Source organism: Dendropsophus ebraccatus, chromosome 12 (genome assembly GCF_027789765.1).
Source record: "Dendropsophus ebraccatus isolate aDenEbr1 chromosome 12, aDenEbr1.pat, whole genome shotgun sequence".
Classification (NCBI taxonomy): domain Eukaryota; kingdom Metazoa; phylum Chordata; class Amphibia; order Anura; family Hylidae; genus Dendropsophus; species Dendropsophus ebraccatus.
Window position 1 is genome coordinate 11,936,796 of NC_091465.1, and position 22,601 is coordinate 11,959,396.

Genomic DNA, 22,601 nt, shown 5'->3' on the forward strand with positions numbered 1-22,601 from the left:
ATCTGGTACTCTTGGCCCCCTCAATGTGTGTAATCTGTTACTCTAGGCCCCACCGCTGTGTGTAATCTGGTACTCTTGGCCCCCTCCATGTGTGTAATCTGTTACTCTTGGCCCCCATCGCTGTGTGTAATCTGGTACTCTTGGCCCCCTCCATGTGTGTAATCTGGTACTCTTCACCCCACCGCTGTGTGTAATCTGGTACTCTTGGCCCCCACAGCTGTGTGTAATCTGGTACTCTAGGCCCCCACCGCTGTGTGTAATCTGGTACTCTTGGCCCCCTCCATGTGTGTAATCTGGTACTCTTCACCCCCACCGCTGTGTGTAATCTGTTACTCTAGGCCCCACTGCTGTGTGTAATCTGGTACTCTTAGCCCCCACCGCTGTGTGTAATCTGGTACTCTTGGCCCCCACTGCTGTGTGTAATCTGGTACTCTTGGCCCCCACCGCTGTGTGTAATCTGGTACTCTTGGCCCCCACAGCTGTGTGTAATCTGTTACTCTTGGCCCCCACCGCTGTGTGTAATCTGGTACTCTTCACCCCCACCGCTGTGTGTAATCTGGTACTCTTGGCCCCCACTGCTGTGTGTAATCTGGTACTCTTGGCCCCCACCGCTGTGTGTAATCTGGTACTCTTGGCCCCCACAGCTGTGTGTAATCTGTTACTCTTGGCCCCCACCGCTGTGTGTAATCTGGTACTCTTCACCCCCACCGCTGTGTGTAATCTGGTACTCTTGGCCCCCACCGCTGTGTGTAATCTGGTACTCTTGGCCCCCACCGCTGTGTGTAATCTGGTCAGGGGTGATTCTAGCCTCTCTGCTGCCCGAGGCGAACTATAGAATGACGCCCCCCCCCCCCCCCGTCAATCCGCCCACATTATAATCCACTACTGCCCCCCCCACTGCTGTCCCCAATAAACATAATGTTTGGTCCCTTGCTGCACAGAGGATGTCAGGAGAGGAGGGGGCTAATCCTATAGGAGAGGTCCCAGCAGCACAGAGGATGTCAGGAGATGAGGGTGCTAATCCTATAGGAGAGGTCCCAGCAGCACAGAGGATGTCAGGAGATGAGGGTGCTAATCCTATAGGAGAGGTCCCAGCAGCACAGAGGATGTCAGGAGAGGAGGGTGCTGATCTTTTAGGAGATGGTCCCCCTCTTCCCCCCTTATAGATGGTCCCCCTCTTCCCCCCCTTATAGATGGTCCCCTCTCCCTTATAGATGGTCCCCCTCCCCCCCCCTTATACATGGTCCCCCTCTCCCCCCTCCCTTATAGATGGTCCCCCTCTTCCCTCTCCCCCTCCCTTATAGATGGTCACCCTCCCCCCCTTATACATGGTCCCCCTCTTCCCCCCCCTTATAGACGGTCCCTCTCCCTTATAGATGGTCCCCCCCTTATAGATGGTCCCCCTCTTTCCCCCCTCCCTTATAGATGGCCCCCCCTTATAGATGGTCCCCCTCTTTCCCCCCTCCCTTATAGATGGTCCCCTTCCCCCCCCCCTATAGATGGTCCCCCTCTTCCCTCTCCCCCTCCCTTATAGATGGTCCCCCCCCCTTATAGATGGTCCCCCTCCCTTATAGATGGTCCCCCTCTTTCCCCCCTCCCTTATAGATGGTCCCCTTCCCCCCCCTATAGATAGTCCCCCTCTTCCCTCTCCCCCTCCCTTATAGATGGCCCCCCCCCCTTATAGATGGCCCCCCCTTATAGATGGTCCCCCTCTTTCCCCCCTCCCTTATAGATGGCCCCCCCCTTATAGATGGTCCCCCTCTTTCCCCCCTCCCTTATAGATGGTCCCCTTCCCCCCCCTATAGATGGTCCCCCTCTTCCCTCTCCCTTATAGATGGTCCCCCCCCCTTATAGATCGTCCCCCTCCCTTATAGATGGTCCCCCTCTTTCCCCCCTCCCTTATAGATGGTCCCCCTCTTTCCCCCCTCCCTTATAGATGGTCCCCTTCCCCCCCCTATAGATAGTCCCCCTCTTCCCTCTCCCCCTCCCTTATAGATGGCCCCCCCCTTATAGATGGTCCCCCTCTTTCCCCCCTCCCTTATAGATGGTCCCCTTCTCCCCCCTATAGATAGTCCCCCTCTTCCCTCTCCCCCTCCCTTATAGATCGTCCCCCTCTTTCCCCCCTCTTTCCCCCCTCCCTTATAGATCGTCCCCCTCTTTCCCCCCTCCCTTATAGATCGTCCCCCTCTTTCCCCCCTCCCTTATAGATGGTCCCCCTCTCCCCCCCCCCCCCCCCTGCACAGCAGATAAAACAAAAAACAGCACACAACTCACCTGCCCTCCGTTCCCCCGTCGAGCCTCTCTGGTCTTGTCCCGGCTGATGTGCGGCTGCCCGGGGTGTCCCGTCCTGTCCCCGGCAGCGCGCGCAACAGAGAGCTCCCCGTGCGCCTGTGGCTGTGACTTCCGGCGCACGGGGAGCTCTCTGATGCGCGCGCTGCCGGGGACAGGACGGGACACCCCCGGCAGCCGCACATCACCCGGGGGACTAAAGGCTGCATTCCCACGTTCCGTGATCCTGACGGATCACGGACGTGGAATGCATGTACTGGAGCCCCCCCGCCCCCGGGCAGTATCTGTAATGAGATGCTGGGAGCGGGGGGGACTGTATTCATAAGCGCCGCACTGTAGTATCAGCACCGCGCGGCTGATTCATTACAGCGCGGCGCTTATGAATACAGTCCCCCCCGCTCACAGCATCTCATTACAGATACTGTCCGGGGGCGGGGGGGCTCCAGTACATGGTACAGTCAGTGGCGGATTATAATGTGGGCGGCCGCCGAACCGCTCATATTATAATCTGCCACTGAATGCCGCCCCCATGGTGACAGCTAGTGGCGCCGCCTGAGGCAGACGATTCAGGTCGCCTCATGATTGCGGCGCCCCTGAATCTGGTACTCTTGGCCCCCACCGCTGTGTGTAATCTGGTACTCTTCACCCCCACCGCTGTGTGTAATCTGGTACTCGTCGTCCTCACCGCTGTGTGTAATCTGGTACTCTTCACCCCCACCGCTGTGTGTAATCTGGTACTCTTGGCCCCCACCGCTGTGTGTAATCTGGTACTCTTGGCCCCCACCGCTGTGTGTAATCTGGTACTCTTGGCCCCCACCGCTGTGTGTAATCTGTTACTCTAGGCCCCTACCGCTGTGTGTAATCTGGTACTCTTCACCCCCACCGCTGTGTGTAATCCGGTACTCGTCGTCCCCACCGCTGTGTGTAATCTGGTACTCTTCACCCCCACCGCTGTGTGTAATCTGGTACTCTTCACCCCACCGCTGTGTGTAATCTGGTACTCTTGGCCCCCACCACTGTATGTAATCTGGTACTCTTGGCCCCCTCCATGTGTGTAATCTGTTACTCTAGGCCCCCACCGCTGTGTGTAATCTGGTACTCTTGGCCCCCACCGCTGTGTGTAATCTGGTACTCCTGGCCCCCACCACTGTGTGTAATCATTTATTCTAGGCCCCCACCGCTGTGTGTAATCTGGTACTCTTGGCCCCCTCCATGTGTGTAATCTGTTACTCTAGGCCCCTACCGCTGTGTGTAATCTGGTACTCTTCGCCCCACCGCTGTGTGTAATCTGGTACTCTTGGCCCCCACCGCTGTGTGTAATCTGGTACTCTTCACCCCACCGCTGTGTGTAATCTGGTACTCTTGGCCCCCACCGCTGTGTGTAATCTGGTACTCTTGGCCCCCACCGCTGTGTGTAATCTGGTACTCTTTGCCCCCACCGCTGTGTGTAATCTGGTACTCTTGGCCCCCACCGCTGTGTGTAATCTGGTACTCTAGGCCCCCACCGCTGTGTGTAATCTGGTACTCTTGGCCCCCACCGCTGTGTGTAATCTGTTACTCTTCACCCCCACCGCTGTGTGTAATCTGGTACTCTTCACCCCACCGCTGTGTGTAATCTGGTACTCTTGGCCCCCACCGCTGTGTGTAATCTGGTACTCCAGGCCCCCACCGCTGTGTGTAATCTGGTACTCTTCACCCCCACCGCTGTGTGTAATCTGGTACTCTTCACCCCCACCGCTGTGTGTAATCTGGTACTCGTCGTCCCCACCGCTGTGTGTAATCTGGTACTCTTGGCCCCCACCGCTGTGTGTAATCTGGTACTCCAGGCCCCCACCGCTGTGTGTAACCTGGTACTCGTCGTCCCCACCGCTGTATGTAACCTGGAGGCCATGACCAGGAGGTGGTGCTAAGTTACAAAGGTCACAAGACAGCTGGAGTATAATAATGGAGAGACGTGGAGTAGAGAACCAGACAGTGGAGAGCAAACAACGACAGAAGGTAAGAGACGCGCTCTGACCAGTGCTCCCATCTTCACCATGGAGGTGCTGCTTCTTAAAGGAGAAATCATCAGTTTCAGTTTGTTGTCAGTGAATGGAAACAAAATTTATATCCAGAGGTGAAAAGTGTATAATACCATTGTGTCCAGTGCAGACAGTCCCTCGGAGATCAACCCTTCAGCAGCACTATCTCAGGTCCTGTGCCATACGGTATATCGGTGCCGGCACAATCAATGAGTCTGGAGTCCAGACTGTGTATCTTGCAGACGATTATCTAGACCAGTGGTCCCTAACCTTAAGGCCCTATTACATGTGATTATGCTGAATCAGGCCGCTATCTCCCCGTGTAATAGAGACAGTAAGCAGCCGAGGTGCAAGTTAACACTTACCCTTCGCATTGGGTCATCTACTACGGCCATTACTTACTGTACCTTGAGGTCCACAGATAGCACTGGGAAATAGTCTCAAGCCGCATTTACCATAATAGTAACAGGTAGGGGAGCAGGGGGCTTCAATAAAAAGCAGTATAGCATCTACTAGGAGGGGAAGGGGCTGAGGGGATAGTATGGATAGTGAGGTTCTTGCTAATGGGATGGAGGGTTGAGGGGATAGTTTGGATGGTAAGGTTCTGTTGGTGGTGGGTAGAGGGGATCATACAGACAGTGAGGTTCTTGCTGGTGGGGTGGAGGGTTGAGAGGATAGTATAGACAGTGAGGTTCTTGCTGGACCTATACTTTTGCATTTAAAGGAGAAGTTTGGCCAAAAGTATTTTTAATATGTTATTACCTATGGAAAGTTAGACAAATTTCTAATGTACAATAATTATGGGAAATGCACATATAGGGCTATTTCCCTTAATTTAGTAGATCAGGGTGTCTTCAAATTCTGTCAAAAACCGTGATGTCACGAATCAGTTGTAATTTCTATGCAGTGTCCAGCAGGGGGCGCACTATATATAGAAGTCAATGAGTACCATTGACTTCGATATATAGTGCGCCCCCTGCTGGACACTATGGATTCTATGGATGTCTATGTAAAAAGTAATGTAATGTACAGTAGGTTTTATTAATTAAATACAATCATGGAATACTTTGGGGAGCAAGTGTCCTATCTCCCTAAAGTATTCCATAAATTTAGTCAATCAATACATTTGGAGGGCACCGGGCAGGAAGGGAGAGAGTTGCCTGTGCATCTAACTACCTCCCCCCTCCCTCCCTGGTGCTGGACACATATACACGGTACTACTCCTCCCATCATCTGCTCATAGTATGAGCAGATGATGGGGGAGTAGTACCAGGGCTATCCCCATCACCTGCACATCCCTGCCGCCGCTGATGCTCTTCTGTTCACATGCCCTGCCAGGGACTGACTGCAGAGCTCACAGCCTCCCCAGCCTCCTGCTGACTTGTTCCCTGATATCACCCCCGGCAGCTCGGGTGACATCAGGAAACAAGTCGGCAGGAGGCTGGGGCACAGTGACGTCACAAATCAGTTGTAATTCCCATGGAGTGTCCAGCAGGGGGCGCACTATATATAGAAGTCAATGGTACTTATTGACTTCTATATATAGTGCGCCCGCTGCTGGACACTCCATAGGAATTACAACTGATTTGTGACATCATGGTTTTTTGAGAGAATTTGAAGACTCCCTGATCTACTAAAATTAAGAGAAATAGCAGTATATGTGCATTTTCCATAATTAATGTACATTAGAAATTTGTCTAGTAATAACATATTAAAAAATACTTTTGGCCGGAGTTGTCCTTTAACATATAGATTAGATGTAAACCTCACTGCAGTGTGAACACAGCCTTAGTACCGGGATTAGAGGACTTGCAATAAAGGGGGGTGCAGGGTACCCTAGACTTATACATAGTAACAAATACTCAGATATGTGGAATTCGATCACTATGGGTTTTTTAGTCTTTATAAACTGGACCATTTACTCACAAACTACAAACAGAAAATAGTAAGGAAGTGAATGGACTGCGGTGGAGGAACGTCTCTCTTGTTCTTGCAGGATGTGGTATATTCTCCTCTGTGTGGCTCTGCTGTCCTCTGGGGGCGACTCCACGGAGCTAAGTGGGATGTCTGGAAAGCTTGAATTTCAGGGACCCCCTAAAAAAGTGTCCAAAACCTGGATCATAACAGTCCCTGAATGGTATCAGGTGAAGATCTATGACATCGCCTGGAGTCTGGACCCATCACAATCCTGTGACAGGAACTACTTACAGGTAAGGAACTTGGCATACTTAAAGGGTCACTCCACCTAGACTGAAAAATGTCAGCTAAACAAGACCCTCTGACCAAAGGAGAAAGTCTTCTGAACCTCTATCCGATGAAAGTTGTTTTGATAGCGGGGTATAGCTAAAGGTGAGCCTCAAATTGTACTCAGTCACTCCTCCAGGTAGACCATCAGTCCCTGATATCGACTCCCTGGAGCTCCACCATCAGCCAATGCCAGCATACACACAGTGAATGGAGCTGGAAGCAAATGGCTCCATTCATTGAGTTGTGGTGGTCCTGGGTTACCAAAGCTCTATTATTATTATGCTTTATTTTCAAAACACCCTTAATTCCAGAGCGATCAATTCCCATTGTAATAAATGGGAGTTGAGCTACAGTAACAAATATTCAGGCTCTGCTCACTAGATAAAGGGTGTTGGCACCCCATCGATCAAACATGGATGGTCTATTCTGAGTGGATAGGCCCAGAAGACCCCCTTTAAGCCAGATGATAACCAACCTGTGACCCCTCTCATCATGGGCCCTCACCGATTCCCTTGTTTTTGGTGTTTATGTTGGGTTCTCATGGATTCCCTTGTTTTTGGTGTTTATGTTGGGTTCTCAACGATTCCCTTGTTTTTGTGTTTATGTTGGATTCTCACGGATTCCCTTGTTTTTGTGTTTATGTTGGATTCTCACGGATTCCCTTGTTTTTAGTGTTTATGTTGGGTCCTCAAGGATTCCCTTGTTTTTGGTGTTTATGTTGGGTTCTCACAGATTCCCTTGTTTTTAGCGTTTATGTTGGGCCCTCACGGATTCCCTTGTTTTTGGTGTTTATGTTGGATTCTCACCGATTTCCTTGTTTTTGATGTTTATGTTGGGTCCTCACGGATTCCCTTATTTTTGGTGTTTATGTTGGGTTCTCACGGATTCCCTTGTTTTTGGTGTTTATGTTGGGTCCTCAAGGATTCCCTTGTTTTTGGTGTTTATGTTGGGTCCTCAAGGATTCCCTTGTTTTTGGTGTTTATGTTGGGTCCTCACGGATTCCCTTGTTTTTGGTGTTTATGTTGGGTTCTCACGGATTCCCTTGTTTTTAGCGTTTATGTTGGGCCCTCACGGATTCCCTTGTTTTTGGTGTTTATGTTGGATTCTCACCGATTTCCTTGTTTTTGATGTTTATGTTGGGTTCTCATGGATTCCCTTGTTTTTGATGTTTATGTTGGGTTCTCATGGATTCCCTTGTTTTTGATGTTTATGTTGGGTCCTCACGGATTCCCTTATTTTTGGTGTTTATGTTGGGTTCTCACGGATTCCCTTGTTTTTGGTGTTTATGTTGGATTCTCACGGATTCCCTTGTTTTTGGTGTTTATGTTGGGTCCTCAAGGACTCCCTTATTTTTGGTGTTTATGTTGGGTTCTCACGGATTCCCTTGTTTTTGGTGTTTATGTTGGGTCCTCAAGGATTCCCTTGTTTTTGGTGTTTATGTTGGATTCTCACGGATTCACTTGTTTTTGGTGTTTATGTTGGGTTCTCACCGATTCCCTTGTTTTTGGTGTTTATGTTGGGTCCTCATGGATTCCCTTATTTTTGGTGTTTATGTTGGATTCTCAACGATTCCCTTATTTTTTTTGTTTTTGAGGTCTCACCGATTCCCTTATTTTTGGTGTTTATGTTGGGCCCTCACGGATTCCCTTGTTTTTGGTGTTTATGTTGGATTCTCACCGATTTCCTTGTTTTTGGTGTTTATGTTGGGTCCTCACGGATTCCCTTGTTTTTGGTGTTTATGTTGGGTCCTCATGGATTCCCTTGTTTTTGTTGTTTATGTTGGGTTCTCACCGATTTCCATGTTTTTGGTGTTTATGTTGGGTCCTCATGGATCCCCTTGTTTTTGTTGTTTATGTTGGGTTCTCACCGATTTCCATGCTTTTGGTGTTTATGTTGGGTTCTCAACGATTCACTTGTTTTTGGTGTTTATGATGGGTTCTCACCGATTCCCTTGTTTTTAGTGTTTATGTTTGGTTCTCACCAGGTTATTTTACCTTTCTTAGATCACCTCTTGGGGCGATGTGCCCGAAACACTCCACCTCTGCCCTACTGCAAAAATCTCCAGAGAATACCACTTCCAGAGTCATAAGGTGATAGTTAAATTCGTCAGCGAGCCATTCGGTCCACGTAAACCCACCATTATAGCATTTTTTGCTGCGGAAGGTAACAATGAATTTTGCATAGTTAATATGTTCTAATAAAGAGGTTTCATATATTTCAAAGCCGTCAGTGAATGAGGGCATGATTATATTCAGAGGCCAGAGCTGTCCAACAGTCTCTGTTGTCTATGAGTCTGAGAAACAGCGCCACTCTAGTTAATACACTGGATATTAAAACTACATGTTGGTGTTTAGGCCCAATATCTCTTGGCCGAGTTTGTAAATTTTATATGACAAATTTCTAATAAAAACTTTAAATCAAAAAAAGAAACAGTGCCACTCCGGGCTTGGGTGGGATCTGGTATTGCAACTCAACCCCATTTACATGTATACTGCAATATCGGACACAACCCATGAGGGGTGCTATTTCTAGGAAAAGAACTAGTAACCTTTTTAAACAGAAGAGGAGTTCCCCTTTAAATGCAAAATGTGTGACTCCCAGGATCCCCTGTACAAAATGTAAAATGATTAAAAAGGTAAAGTAAGGATGAACGAACACAAGATGGGATGGCTATGTATCTGGATGCAGTCATCTGCTTTCCTGTTTCAGGACATTGTATTACGACTGAATACACGGCGCCATCGGGGGTCCTAATGAGCCAACCGTATGATTCCAATCACCCCAAGCACTATGCCTGTAGGTACAAGATCCATGTGGAAGAGGGATGTACCATCAGGCTCAAGTTTGTGGAGTTTAACATTGATGCTGGTGGTGACAACAAGTTATGTCCCTCATACAACCTGCAGGTCAGAGCTTTATCTGCTTATAAATAATAAGAATATAAAGAAAATGTCATGTTACATGCATTGCGTGCAGTACCAAGCCTGGCCACCTGGTGTGCTATTCGATCTGTCCATGCTCAGTACAGCATACGCTACTATAGTGTTACACCTACTGGTAGGAATGTGAAATGCAGAAATGTTCATTATTGTTCTGTAAAAATCTAATAGTATCTTGTAATATCTTAAAGTTTTTTGTTTTTTTTGACTGATTAGAGTTAGATACTGAAACATATTGTTGTTTATCATCTTTATTTTCTGATTGTATTTATTTCATTACTTGTACATTATTATGGGGGCAGCTAACTTCCCTGAGCTGTTTTATACAACATTTAGAGATATGTTTTACAGCTTTCATGGACATAAACAGCAATAGAGAAAAACTGTACCATTTACATGAACAGGAAAGGTGTCTGTTCATACTTTACAGAGGTTATTCCACACGGGGGGGCATGAGCTGTGAGCTTCATCCATTGTCTTGTCTATCTACTGGTGGCACTTGTTGCTGTAATTTTGTACAGATCACTTTATAGTGGCCTCCTCCTTATGATTACAGATTAAGGCTATGTTCACACTACGTAATTTCCCGGCCGTAGCGCAATCCGTGAATAAGCGGCCGGAGATTTACGTAGTTTGCGTACAATGGAAAGTATACGATCTACGGCCGCACAGTTCACACTACGTACGAACTTACGGCCGGATCGTATGCGGCGCCGTAAAAAATTAACCAGACCATTGTTTCGGGACGGAAATGCTGTAACTTACGCCCGTAGCGTAACATGCGGTCCCGTACGTAGTGGTGATTTCTTCATTTTTACACCTTTTTGTGCCGATCCAAAAGGTTCTGTGGGGTGTCCGGGGCTAGCTGAAGATATCCAAGTAAAAGACCGCTGTCAGATCGCTACATACGCCGCTCGGGAAGCGTACGTAGCTTACGGGCGTAAGTTCGCGGACCGTACGTAGCCGTAAATCCCGGCTGGAGTTTTACACGTATATGTCCGGCCGCCTATTTTCGCGGCCGGACATATACGCGGCAAACTCCGGCCGGAGATTTACGCTACTTGCGGCCGGCTACGTACGGACCGCGAACTTACGCCCGAAGTCTACTTACGCTTCCCGAGTGCCCTACGTAGCAATCTGACAGCGGTCTTTTACTTGGAAATCTTCGCCTAGCCCCGGACACCCCACAGAACCTTTTGGATCGGCACAAAAAGCTGCAAAAATGAAGAAATCACCACTCCGTACGGGACCGCATGTTACGCTACGGGCGTAAGCTACGGCATTTTCGTCCTCAAACAATGGTCTGGTTCATTTTTTACGCCGCCGCGTACGATCCGGGCGTAAGTTTGTACGTAGTGTGAACTGTGCCGCCGTACTTCGTATACTTTCCATTATACGCAAACTACATAAGTCTCCGGCCGCTTATTCACGGAACGCGCTACATCCGGAGACTTACGTAGTGTGAACATAGCCCCCAGATGAGCGAACCTCGAGCATGCTCAAGTCCATCTGAACCCGATCGTTCGGCATTTGATTAGCGGTGGCTGCTAAACTTGGATAAAGCCCTAAGGCTATGTGGAAATCATGGATATAGTCATTGGCCGTATCCATGTTTTCCAGACAACCTTAGAGCTTTATCCAACTTCAGCAGCCCCCGCTAATCAAAGGCTGAACGATTGGGTTCAGATGGACTTGAGCATGCTTGAGGTTCGCTCATCTCTATTACAGACATAACAGGAGGTCTCCGCTTAGTATTAGGCCTAGTGGTGAGAATTAAAACTGCAAGATGGCCAAAGTTGCTGTGTTCTGTATAGGGAGGGGTAAGTTGCCACCATACAGCTCTGGAGGCGGCTTATCTCTCTTAGAACAAAGAGGTCTGGCAGTGAAATTACATTGTGCCCAACACCTATCCTCGCTTACATCACTTGTCGGTGGAGCTTGGGAGCGGTGGGTTCAGCTGTCTTATGTATAAAGTGTATGGGGACCTTAAGAATGACAATTACTTTTGCCCTTAAAACTTAAACAAGGGAAGGTTCCTGCCATCACCGTCTGTGTATAATCACAGAAATCCCATTTCAGAATTACACCGGTCTTGCTATGCGATTCTCTATCTCGAGTGGTGTTTGCAATTTTCCACTTGATGCACCGTTTAATCTTCATTTAAGCCCTGACTGATTCTTGGCTGCCGCTATAGTGATCTCAGAGCCATCTGCAGCCTTGTGTAAGGTGTCCCTGTCTTCTGAGGAGGTGCAGCCCTGCTTCACCAGGGGAGCTTCCCTCACAGCTTACACCTTTCTTTCAGATCACAGCCGGGGAGCAGGCTCTAGCTCCGCTCTGCGGAGACATCTTACCGCCTGACATTGAAATTCCCGGCAATAAGGCTGAGATTCTGTTCACAAGTAGCAACTATGGCGACCACAAGAGATGGAAGATTGAATATACAACTCAAGGTATCAAGTTCAAGGACAACTCTGGCCAAAAGTATTTTTTAATATGTTATTACTTATGGAAAGGTAAACAAATTCCTAATGTACATTAGTTATGGGAAATGCACATATACTGCTATTTCCCTTAATTTATTAGATCATGGAGACTTCAGATTCTGTGAAATACTGTGACGTTACGAATCAGGTGTAATTCCAATGGAGTGTCCAGCAGAATTCAATGAGTACCATTGACTTCTATATATAGTGTGCCCCTGCTGTACACTCTATGGAATCAATGGAATCCAGGTCTGTATGCAAACATATACACTGTACTACTCCCCCATTATCTGCTCATAGTATGAGCAGATGATGGGGAGTAGTACCAGGGCTATCCCCATCGCCACCGATGCTGAGCCTGCCACTGCACCTGATCCTGTAACCACATATGCCCTGGTACTACTTCTCCATCATCTGCTCATACTATGAGCAGATGATGGGGAAGTAGTACCAGGGCTATCCCCATTGCTGCCGATGCTGAGCCTGCCACTGCACCTGATCCTGGAGCCACATATGCCCTGGTACTACTTCCCCATCACCGCCACCGCCAATGCCGCCCCTGCTGTCACTCGTACGTTCGGCGTGCCGGGCGGGTCTGCTGCTGTAATTGAGGCCCTGGTCTCAGGGAGGAAGCAACGGACCCGCCCGGCACGCCGGACGTACAAATGACAGCAGGGGCGGCGGCGATGGGGATAGCCCTGGTATTACTTCCCCATCATCTGCTCATAGTATGAGCAGATGATGGGGAAGTAGTACAGAGCATATATGGCGGCAGCGGGGGGGGGGGGCTGGATTGGTGATGGGGATGGCCCTGGTACTACTCCCCCATCATCTGCTCATACTATGAGCAGATAATGGGGGAGTAATACAGTGTATATGTTTGCATACAGACCTTGATTCCATTGATCTCGACAGCCATTGATTCCATAGAGTGTCCAGCAGGGGCACACTATATATAGAAGTCAATGGTACTCATTGACCTGCTGGTCACTCCATTGGAATTACACCTGATTCGTGATGTCGCGGTATTTCAGAGAATTTGAGGTCTCCACGATCTACTAAATTAAGAGAAATAGCAGTATATGTGCATTTCCCATAACTAATGTACATTAGGAATTTGTTTACCTTTCCATAAGTAATAACATATTAAAAAATACTTTTGGCCGAACTTCTCCTTTAATATTTAAGAATTCAGTCACCTAAATCATTTAAAATGATAATGTTCCATGTTAAAAAAAAATTTTGACTCGCAATGCCACCCCTGGCCACATGGTTTGCTGTAGAGAGGTATTATTATTAAAGGGGTACTCTGGTGAAAATCTTTTTCCTTCAACGCAACTGGTGTCAGAAAGTTATATAGATTTGTAATTTACTTCTATTAAAAAATCTCCAATTTCTGATCCTTGAGATTTTTTTTTTATTTGGAAAAGGTGTTTTTCTCTTCTCCTGTGCACCTGTCAAAGAGCTTTTCTCTCAGGTTAAGTGGTGGTTGAAGTATTATGTTTCCCCACTAGGTCTCAGTTTTTTGTATTCTTATATGTATTTCCATGCACAGCTGAAGGAAGTAATGGGTTAATGTCTATTATACCATGTGTTATATGCTGACCACTAGGAGGTGCTCTTTTCTTCTCTACCTATCCTCTTCCTTCTTTCTCCTGCACGCACTTATCCCCACCACTCACAGGAAGGCACCCTGTAGCCTGTAGGAGGAGTTACACTGGTAGAGTAAGTGAGTTAGTTGTACTTAGGAGGGAGGACACGCAAAAAACAAGTTCCTGCAGAAGATAGGCCAGGGCCTTGCTTATGCCAGAACCATTGTCAGGGACACAAGTTCAGTTGAGTTCAGTTTTTTTATTAAGACTTTTTTTTTTTTTTTTTTTTTTTAGAAACATTTAGGCAATTTAAATTGTCATAACAATGAAGGAAATTTTATTCCCCTCCATAATCCCCCCCGCCTGTGGATTATGACACCGCCCATAAACACTAACTCTCATTGGGGAAGGTTTCCAGGTCACATTTTATGTTTGCATTACTTGACTTTGTAATCGTCGGCCTTCGGGGAGAGACGCTTTCTTTATTTCCCCGCTGCCTTTGTCGCTGTAAATAGCTGCAACAATTAAATCATGTGCACGTACTTGCGCCGGCGAGTGCCCATGAGACAGATTAAAATCTGCAGAAGCAGCTTCCATCTATCAGCTGCGCATCATCAAGTGATATTAGTGTTATATATGGAGAGCCGACCGCGCTAGACAGATAAGAGGTTTGGGAAGCAGCCCCTCGCTGAACCCTAGCCTGCTATATATAGGGTAGGACGGGGGCCTGTAAAGATGGAGACGTGCGTAACACGGGACGCGAAAGCCAGGGGGGCAGCATGGCTGCTGTGTTTCTGTAAAACAAGGTGATGGATCAATAGCAATTCCTTACTATAAGGCTGTGTTGCATTTTTGCTGTTATTTTTTTGAAATTATGTGGAAAAAATACTGATAAGTACTGGAAGACTTGATATTTTTAAATAGGAGTAAATTACAAATCTATGTAACTTTCTGAAACAAGTTGAATTCAAAGAAAAAGATTTTTGCCAGAGTACCCCTTTAAAAGATCCTGAGAGGACTTCACAATATTGCTGGAAGATAGGATTCTGAGCATATTTAATTAGGAAATTACGTTATCTTTTCTCATTGTCAAAGGAAACAATACCGCTAGTATCCAGTACACACCTGTATACACCGGTCTCACATGGGTGTATCGCAAGATTGCTGAGCGCCTTAGGTGTCTGTCATACAAGTATATTAGCTGTGGAATACCCTGTTATGTCTGTACTGGCTGAAAACCAGACTTAAAGGGGTATTCCTATCCTAACTAATATAGTTATACGACGAGGATTGTCTGTATTAGTACATTAGATTTCACACATCATTTTCCAATAAAGTCCGACCGTCCCCATCTGGCTATTCAGTGAAAAGCACAGATAGTCAACTAAATAGTAACAATATCTACATCTTGGAAACCGGGAGGCATAGGAAAACGTAAAAACCCGGTTGGAACCGGAGCCCTGGAGGTTACACAGTGATATAAAAGACTAAGGGGGCCGTCACACGTTCCACAATTACGGCCTGTGCGCGGACAATGTGCTACAGACTTGAATTCACAACTATCGGCTTAAAGCCCTGAAACCGTTTAAAACTTCACGCTAGTGTACTGACACAGTCCTGTGTCAGTACAGTAGTGCATAGATTTAAACAGTTCCGGAGTGCCCGATATCATCATGAATGATGATGTCAGGAATTCCGAAGTCCATTCCATGGTACATCATCCATAATTACGGACTGTGCACGGATTGTGTGAATGACCCCTAACCTTTTTGGGACTGACGGTGGCGCCTCTATATAATGGGGCCGCTCCTCTATATGATGGGGCGGCTCCTCTATATAATGGGGCCGCTACTCTATATGATGGGGCTGCTCCTCTATATGATGGGGCGGCTCCTCTATATGATGGGGCCGCTCCTCTATATGATGGGGCGGCTCCTCTATATGATGGGGCGGCTCCTCTATATGATGGGGCCGCTACTCTATATGATGGGGCGGCTCCTCTATATGATGGGGCGGCTCCTCTATATGATGGGGCCGCTCCTCTATATGATGAGGCGGCTCCTCTATATGATGAGGCGGCTCCTCTATATGATGAGGCGGCTCCTCTATATGATGGGGCGGCTCCTCTATATGATGGGGCCGATCCTCTATATAATGGGGCGGCTCCTCTATATGATGAGGCGGCTCCTCTATATGAAGGGGCCGCTCCTCTATATGATGGGGCCGCTCCTCTATATGATGGGGCGGCTCCTCTATATGATGGGGCGGCTCCTCTATATAATGGGGCCGCTACTCTATATGATGGGGCGGCTCCTCTATATGATGGGGCGGCTCCTCTATATGATGGGGCGGCTCCTCTATATGATGGGGCGGCTCCTCTATATGATGGGGCGGCTCCTCTATATGATGGGGCTGCTCCTCTATATGATGGGGCCGCTCCTCTATATGCACAGAGTATTTGCTGGTATATGAGGGTATTACCGCTGAATATAAGGTGCGCTCTGTTATCTCTCACCAGTTATCGTCTGTGAGACGCCACCGCAGATAGACAACGGAATATTCACCTTTATAACAAAAACGAATGAAACAAAATACAACGCGACAATCCAGTATGTGTGCAGAGAACCGTACTACTATATGAACAACAGCAAAGGTGAGATGTGTGCGTCGCAATCCTAGGACATGGGTACTCTAGGCCACGCCTATTTGGCACAGGGCTGCAAGTTTAAAAGTAATTTTTTAGGACAATAACTGCATCACCTGCTGAACGGCCCCCAGGACAGATCAGATCTCGGATTAAAAGCAGGTATCCAAAGGTACAAGCGGTTTGGGGGGCGGGCAGATTGTGGGTACAGAGTCGCTTTAAGGAGAAGTCCAGCGGATTGTAAGATCCGGCAGCCGGTAGGGGGAAAATCGATTACTAGTGCTAACTTATCTCTCCTCATGACCACGGTGATTGGTGGGATCAGCCGCGCCACACCCACTGGAGGGCATTCCCCCCCCTAGTTGTGATGATGTCACGATGCGGGGGAAAAGGCCTGTCCCGGCTGATGGACTGGCGGCTCGGACAATCAGTGACTAAAGTAGAGACTAAGATGTACATAATCAATCATGCAAAGTGCAACATAAAACATTGGATACAGAAAAAAAATACAGTCATTAATGCGCCAAAAAATGCTACAACAATAAAGAAGATATACCTGTGACTATATAAGATAGATGGTGACAAGTGAAGCCCTGGTGGTATAGCCAGCCATGGCCAGACAGACAGGAACTAAGGAAAACCAGAATAAACTCCACACTGCACTCATCTCCACCACACACTACTCCATAGACCAGTGCAGGACTAGACTGAGAATTAACTAGAACTGGATCTGAGCACATGGTCCTCCCCACCCTAAGGGTGCCTTTACACCAGGGATGGGGAACCTTCGGCCTTCCAGCTGTTGCAAAACTACAATTCCCATCATGCCTGGACAGCCAAAGCTTTAGCTTTGGCTGTCCAGGCATGATGGGAATTGTAGTTTTGCAACAGCTGGAGGGCCGAAGGTTCCTTGTCTCTGCTTTACACAGACAGATATATCTGACTGATTTTTGTAGCCAAAGCCAGAAAGAGACTATAAATAGGGAACGGGTCATAAAGCAAAGACTGAGATTTCTTCTCGTCTTAAATCCATTCCTGGCTTTGGCTTAGAAATCTGTCAGATAAATCTCTTTGTGTAAAGGCACCCTTACATAAAGACTTCTAGGTGGCTTCCTATTGGTGGAGAGAAGTCTGAAGTAACTCAACACAGGATTGGACCGGAGTATGAGGAGACTTCAGGCAGGGCTGTGATAGGCCCAAAGGCAGGGAGATGGCTGACAAATCATTTTCTCCACAGGTGTCATTACACCATATTTGAAAGCTGAGCTGTGATTGGTTGCTATGGGCAACAGAGGACAATCTTAGTGTAAGGCTGCATTCACACGTCCATAAAAACTGTCCTCAATTGCAGACAGACTAGAGACCCATACTTTTGAATAGCCCCATTCTCATGTCCACTGGGCCTTGATCCGTACTTCAAAAACACCTCACAGGTCCTAGTACGCACTGCAATTGTGGCACGGACCTACGGCACGGATCATTATTGACTAATGAGTGGGTCAGTGCATTGTGGACAGCGACGGATCCGAAATGCTGTCTGTAACTACAAGTCAGCCGCTACGGACAGCCTTATGTAAGACCCTAATGGTGAGATGGCTCAGTTGCCCCTAGCAACCAATCAGATTCCACTTTTAATTCCTCACAGACTCTTTGGAAAATGAAAGGTGGAATCTAATTGGTTGCTAGGGGCAACTGAGCCTATTTCACTTTACACCATGTTTGATAAATCTCCCCCTAAGTGTATTACACAGTCGTAGAAAGTTTCATTGATCTTTATTACATAAAACCAAATGCTCCAATACCAGACGTTTCCTTTTTTGTTATCTTAGGAACGTACCGATGCGGAGAGGACGGAGTCTGGGAAGATGTTGTCCCTCTGAGTAGCGACGTCCCTGTTTGCCTTCCTGGTAACATATTGGTATTTCCTTGACTGTCAATGACACGGAGACCTGTTATACTGTACTGTATGATAATGGCAGCTAAGAATGGTGGATATGCTCTGTAGGTAATAAATCAATGAACATCACTGAGCAGATAACGGTACTTAAAGGTGAAGTCCAGCCAAAATGAAAACTCTGCTGAAGGCGGGCGGGTGAGAATACCCTTAAAGGGTACCTGTCAAGATGGCCGCTGCCTGATCAGCGGGGAATTTCACTCTTCACTCGTAATTTTGGGTATCTATGGCTACAAGTAACGTATGCGACCCCCATTGGATTAGAATGGGGGCCACATGCATCAGGATCTTGGTGTGTTTGCAGCCATAGATAGGCGAACTTCCAGGTGAAGAGTGAAATTCACAGCTGATCTGGCACAGCTGAGGCCGTCAGAACAGGTACCCTTTAAGGACTTTAGACAGACCGAGCCCGTCTGCCAAGACTTCTGTCAGATAATTTTTCGGCTTGAGTTTGCTCATTCATCGGCTCATGACTTACACTATTACAAAGGGCAATGTACACATTCAGCTTTTATTTTTAGCAAAGGGCACAGACACACACAGAGAGCTGCAGCTGCATCTACCTCCTACCAGTCTTAAGATTGCCATATACTTTATACATTTGTTCGCTGTGGGTTTGGCCGTCAGTGTAAGGTATATAGGGTTACTCCAACCATCCACCGCCAGATGATGTCTGTGCAAATAGGAGTCAGGCGTGATGGACAATCACTGCCGGACCTCTTTATTCTCATATAGATATGCCGCCATCGGAGCAGTCTGGCTGTGGCTTCACCCTCCCCTCCCCAGAGAGAACAGAGGAATGCTTGGCTGTGCTGAACAATCCTGTGTATGTTGAGGATGGAGAAAGGACAGGCGAGATAACTGTCTGCCGATTGAGCGTTCGACTGGCCATTTTACTCTAGATGGATCTTTGAAGTGATACTGTCAGCCCCCTTAGGGTGTTATTACACGGGTCGATGGGGGCCCAATAATAAAAGTAAACGAGTGCCGGTCTGCTAGATCAGCGCTCGTTTACTGGGCCTATTACACGGCCTGATAATCGTTTAACAAGGGCTGCAGGGACATCGTTATCAATGTCCTTGCAGCCCTTGCTAAACTGGCATACATTACCTATCCTGGGTCAGGGCTCCTCCTGCTCCTTTTCTCCCCGGGTCCCGCACGCTCCAGCTTCTGAGCGGCCTGTCTTAACTGACAGGCCGCTCAGCCAATCACTGGCCGTGGCGGGCCCGGCCTGTGATTGTCTGAGCTGTTAATCGGCCGGATAGGACCGATTCGGCCGATTATTGCTCCATGTAATAGTTCCCCTGCTCTTGTTTCATTGGTCATTGGCCTTAACTGTATTTTACTCGATAGGATAAAGTTTGAAAAGATTTACAGTCTTTCGCTTTTTCAGCTACTGAAATCCATTTCTACTTTTGCAGATTGTGCATTGAAGAAAGACCTAGCAAGGCTACGCATCATTGGTGGAACGTATGCCCAGCTTGGACAGTTTCCATGGACGGTTTACATAATGTTTGACCGAGCTGTTGGCGCCGGGACTTTGTTATATGACAAATGGATCATCACAGCAGCAAGTGTGTTGGATAACGTAGATGACCCATCGAAAGTGATGATAAAACTGGGCATAATATCTAGGAAAGAAAACAATTATGTGCGGGGTGAAGCCGAGAAATTTTTTGTTCATGAAAGCTACAAAAAACACAGTGGAAACTATGACAATGACATAGCCCTTATTAAACTAAAAAATAAAATACCATTAGGCAACAATGTCCAAGGCATCTGCCTCCCAACCAAAGAGACGTATTTCCAGATTTCGCACAGTGAAGAAGACCATCATGCTGGCATTATAGCCGGCTGGGGTAGAACCGAGACTTCACTTACACATAGACTGCGGTTTGCAGAGGTATATGTGGAGGAACAGAAAACATGCAGAGATGCCTATGGAGGACGAGAAACGGTAACCGACAACATGATCTGTGCCGGTCACCCTGAAGGGGGACGGGATGCCTGTGCTGGTGACAGCGGGGGAGCCTTGGCCTTCTTAGATGACAAAACCAACAAATGGTTCATTGGAGGTATAATATCCTGGGGAGGGCCTGGATGTGGGGTAAAGGGTAAGCCTGGGGTATACACCAAAGTAAGCAACTACCTAGACTGGATAGAAAACATTGTCCAAAATAATTAGGGACAACAAGAAGATAGACTGTCTCAGTTATGTCTAATACAAAGGAATTCTAGAGTCTTCTTTGTGTGACAGTAAGAAGTAATAAAAGACACTTAAAGGGGTTTGGTACCACATACATATATGCAATAGAGTGCAAAGGTGCTGTTTTTAAGTAAAATAACTTACATCCCTGTACTGTTCTTCACCACCATGGATCTGTGACCCTGCTGTTCCCATATAACGGTACAGATGCTTTCCCACAATCCCCCTTGCTTGCATGTGCAGTGAAGACTAACTGCCAATACTAACAGGAGACTGAAGTTGAACTGAACATGAACGTGTGATAATCTTATTAGATGCCCAAAGGTGGGTTGTAACCAAGGGCAGTAGGTCATCAAAACAACGCAGGCACATAGGGGATTAGTAAGTCTATATCTCTCATATAGGACGTGCATCAAAGTTGCCTCTGTAGCTGTAGGAGAACACTTTTTAATGATCAATAAACATAATTCTACATCAATCGATTTCAATTAACATTATGTAAAAAGATACAAGAATCCATTGTAACGTTCTGTGTATCTCATCACTCAATAAAGATTTTATTATTACCCTGTTATTTGCATTTTTTTTTAAAGGGGTTGTTCTGGGAGGGGGGAGGGGGTGTGGAATAAAAAAAAATGAACATTCCCAGATGCCGCTGGTATTCTGCTGCTCCAGCCCCCACTATGCGGTACCATTTGGGTTTGGGATCATGACATCTCGGACCTGCTCAGCAGACCAGCAGCTAGGACAGTATCCTGCGCCTCAGTCCCTGATTGGTTGGGAAAGCCTGTAAGGTTACGACCTCCAACCTAGAAGTAACTGCAGAGACCAGAACAGCACAGTTCTGTGGTGAGCCCCCGGATGGTCTTATATCGGAGGGACGGCTGGTCACTTGCTAGGTGTTGTAGGGTGGCGCCACTACCGTGATGGATGGCCTAGATACAGCCGGACCTTATGATTTTGTCAAGTGACACCAGTGCCTGGTGGGCACACAGGTGTGATGGCATGCCTTCTTTTAAGACCCCCCAAAACCACTTGTACCTTCGGATAGCTGTTTTTAATCCAAGATCTGTCCTGGGGTCTGTTCAGCAGGTGATGCAGTTATTGTCCTAAAAACAACTTTTAAACTTGCAGCCCTGTGCCAAACGGAAGTATCTGTGCCCTAACTTTGCACCACCCCTCCATCCCTCCTCCCCACCCTCTTCATCATTAGGAATGCCACTGGAACATTTTCTCCATGCTGAACATCGCACAGGTCCTTAACGATCCAGCCCATGTGCCGGGCTAAACAGGTGGGGAATAGGAGGCAATCTGCCTGGAGCATTCCTAATGATGAGGAGGGCGGGGAGGAGGGATGGTGCAAAGTTAAGGCACAGATACTCCCGTTTGGCACGGGCTGCAAGTTTAAAAGTTGTTTTTTAGGACAATAACTGCATTACCTGCCGAACGGACCCCAGGACAGATCTTGGATTAAAAGCAGCTATCCGAAGGTACAAGTGGTTTGGAGGGGTCAGATTGTGGGCAAAATTCAAGCCTGCTCGGGTCAGATCATTCAGCATTTGATGACTGGTAGCTGAAGAAGTCCAGCCTTAGGGAGTTCTGGAAAGCCTGGATACATCCCTAGGCTTTATGCATGTTTTTCCAGATTCTCTAGGGGTGCATCCAACCCCTTTAGCCACCAGTAATCAAATGTCGAATGATCGGAGTCCAGCATGCTTGGGTTGCGCTCATCTCTATTTATTACTATTTACTACATGGCTTTTGGTTGAAAGCTGCTGCGTGTATAAATTAGCCTGGACAGCCAATATCATTAAGAACTTTCAACATAAGAAGAACATGGAGCCCTGGAAGTGATGATATGGCCCCCACAGAGCCCTGATCTCAACATCATGTTGGAGGGGTAGAGCGGAAACACCCTCTGCTTGGCAACCCCTTAGATGCTGCGGTTTCTACTGATGTTGATACCGGCTGTTGGTGGCACTGGGTCAGTTCTTGAGCCTGCACCATCACAGTGCCATACATGTATAGCAGTCTCAGGAGACCTGTAATTCAATGTGCACACTGCCTTGGGCTTATGTTTAACTCTGATCTGTCCTTTACTCCCCATATTCAATCCCTTTCAAGTTCTTGTCACTTGCATCTAAAAACATCTCTTAAATCTGTCTCTTCCTTACTATCAAATCTGCTAAAACTCTCATTGTCAGATTCATTCCCCTCTAGACCAGG

General features: G+C 47.3%; 1 protein-coding gene across 1 annotated transcript; it reads left to right on the forward strand.

Moving 5' to 3' along the window:
- Window positions 1-4,228: 4,228 nt before the first annotated feature.
- On the forward strand, window positions 4,229-20,946 carry LOC138769453 (mannan-binding lectin serine protease 2-like). The gene is made up of 8 exons (XM_069947949.1): window positions 4,229-4,287; window positions 6,307-6,520; window positions 8,561-8,720; window positions 9,267-9,463; window positions 11,799-11,946; window positions 16,090-16,224; window positions 18,045-18,122; window positions 19,591-20,946. Exons 2-8 carry the CDS (start codon window positions 6,308-6,310, stop codon window positions 20,352-20,354), a joined length of 1,695 nt encoding a protein of 564 aa, XP_069804050.1. The 5' UTR covers window positions 4,229-4,287; window position 6,307; the 3' UTR covers window positions 20,355-20,946.
- The last annotated feature ends 1,655 nt before the right edge of the window (window positions 20,947-22,601 follow it).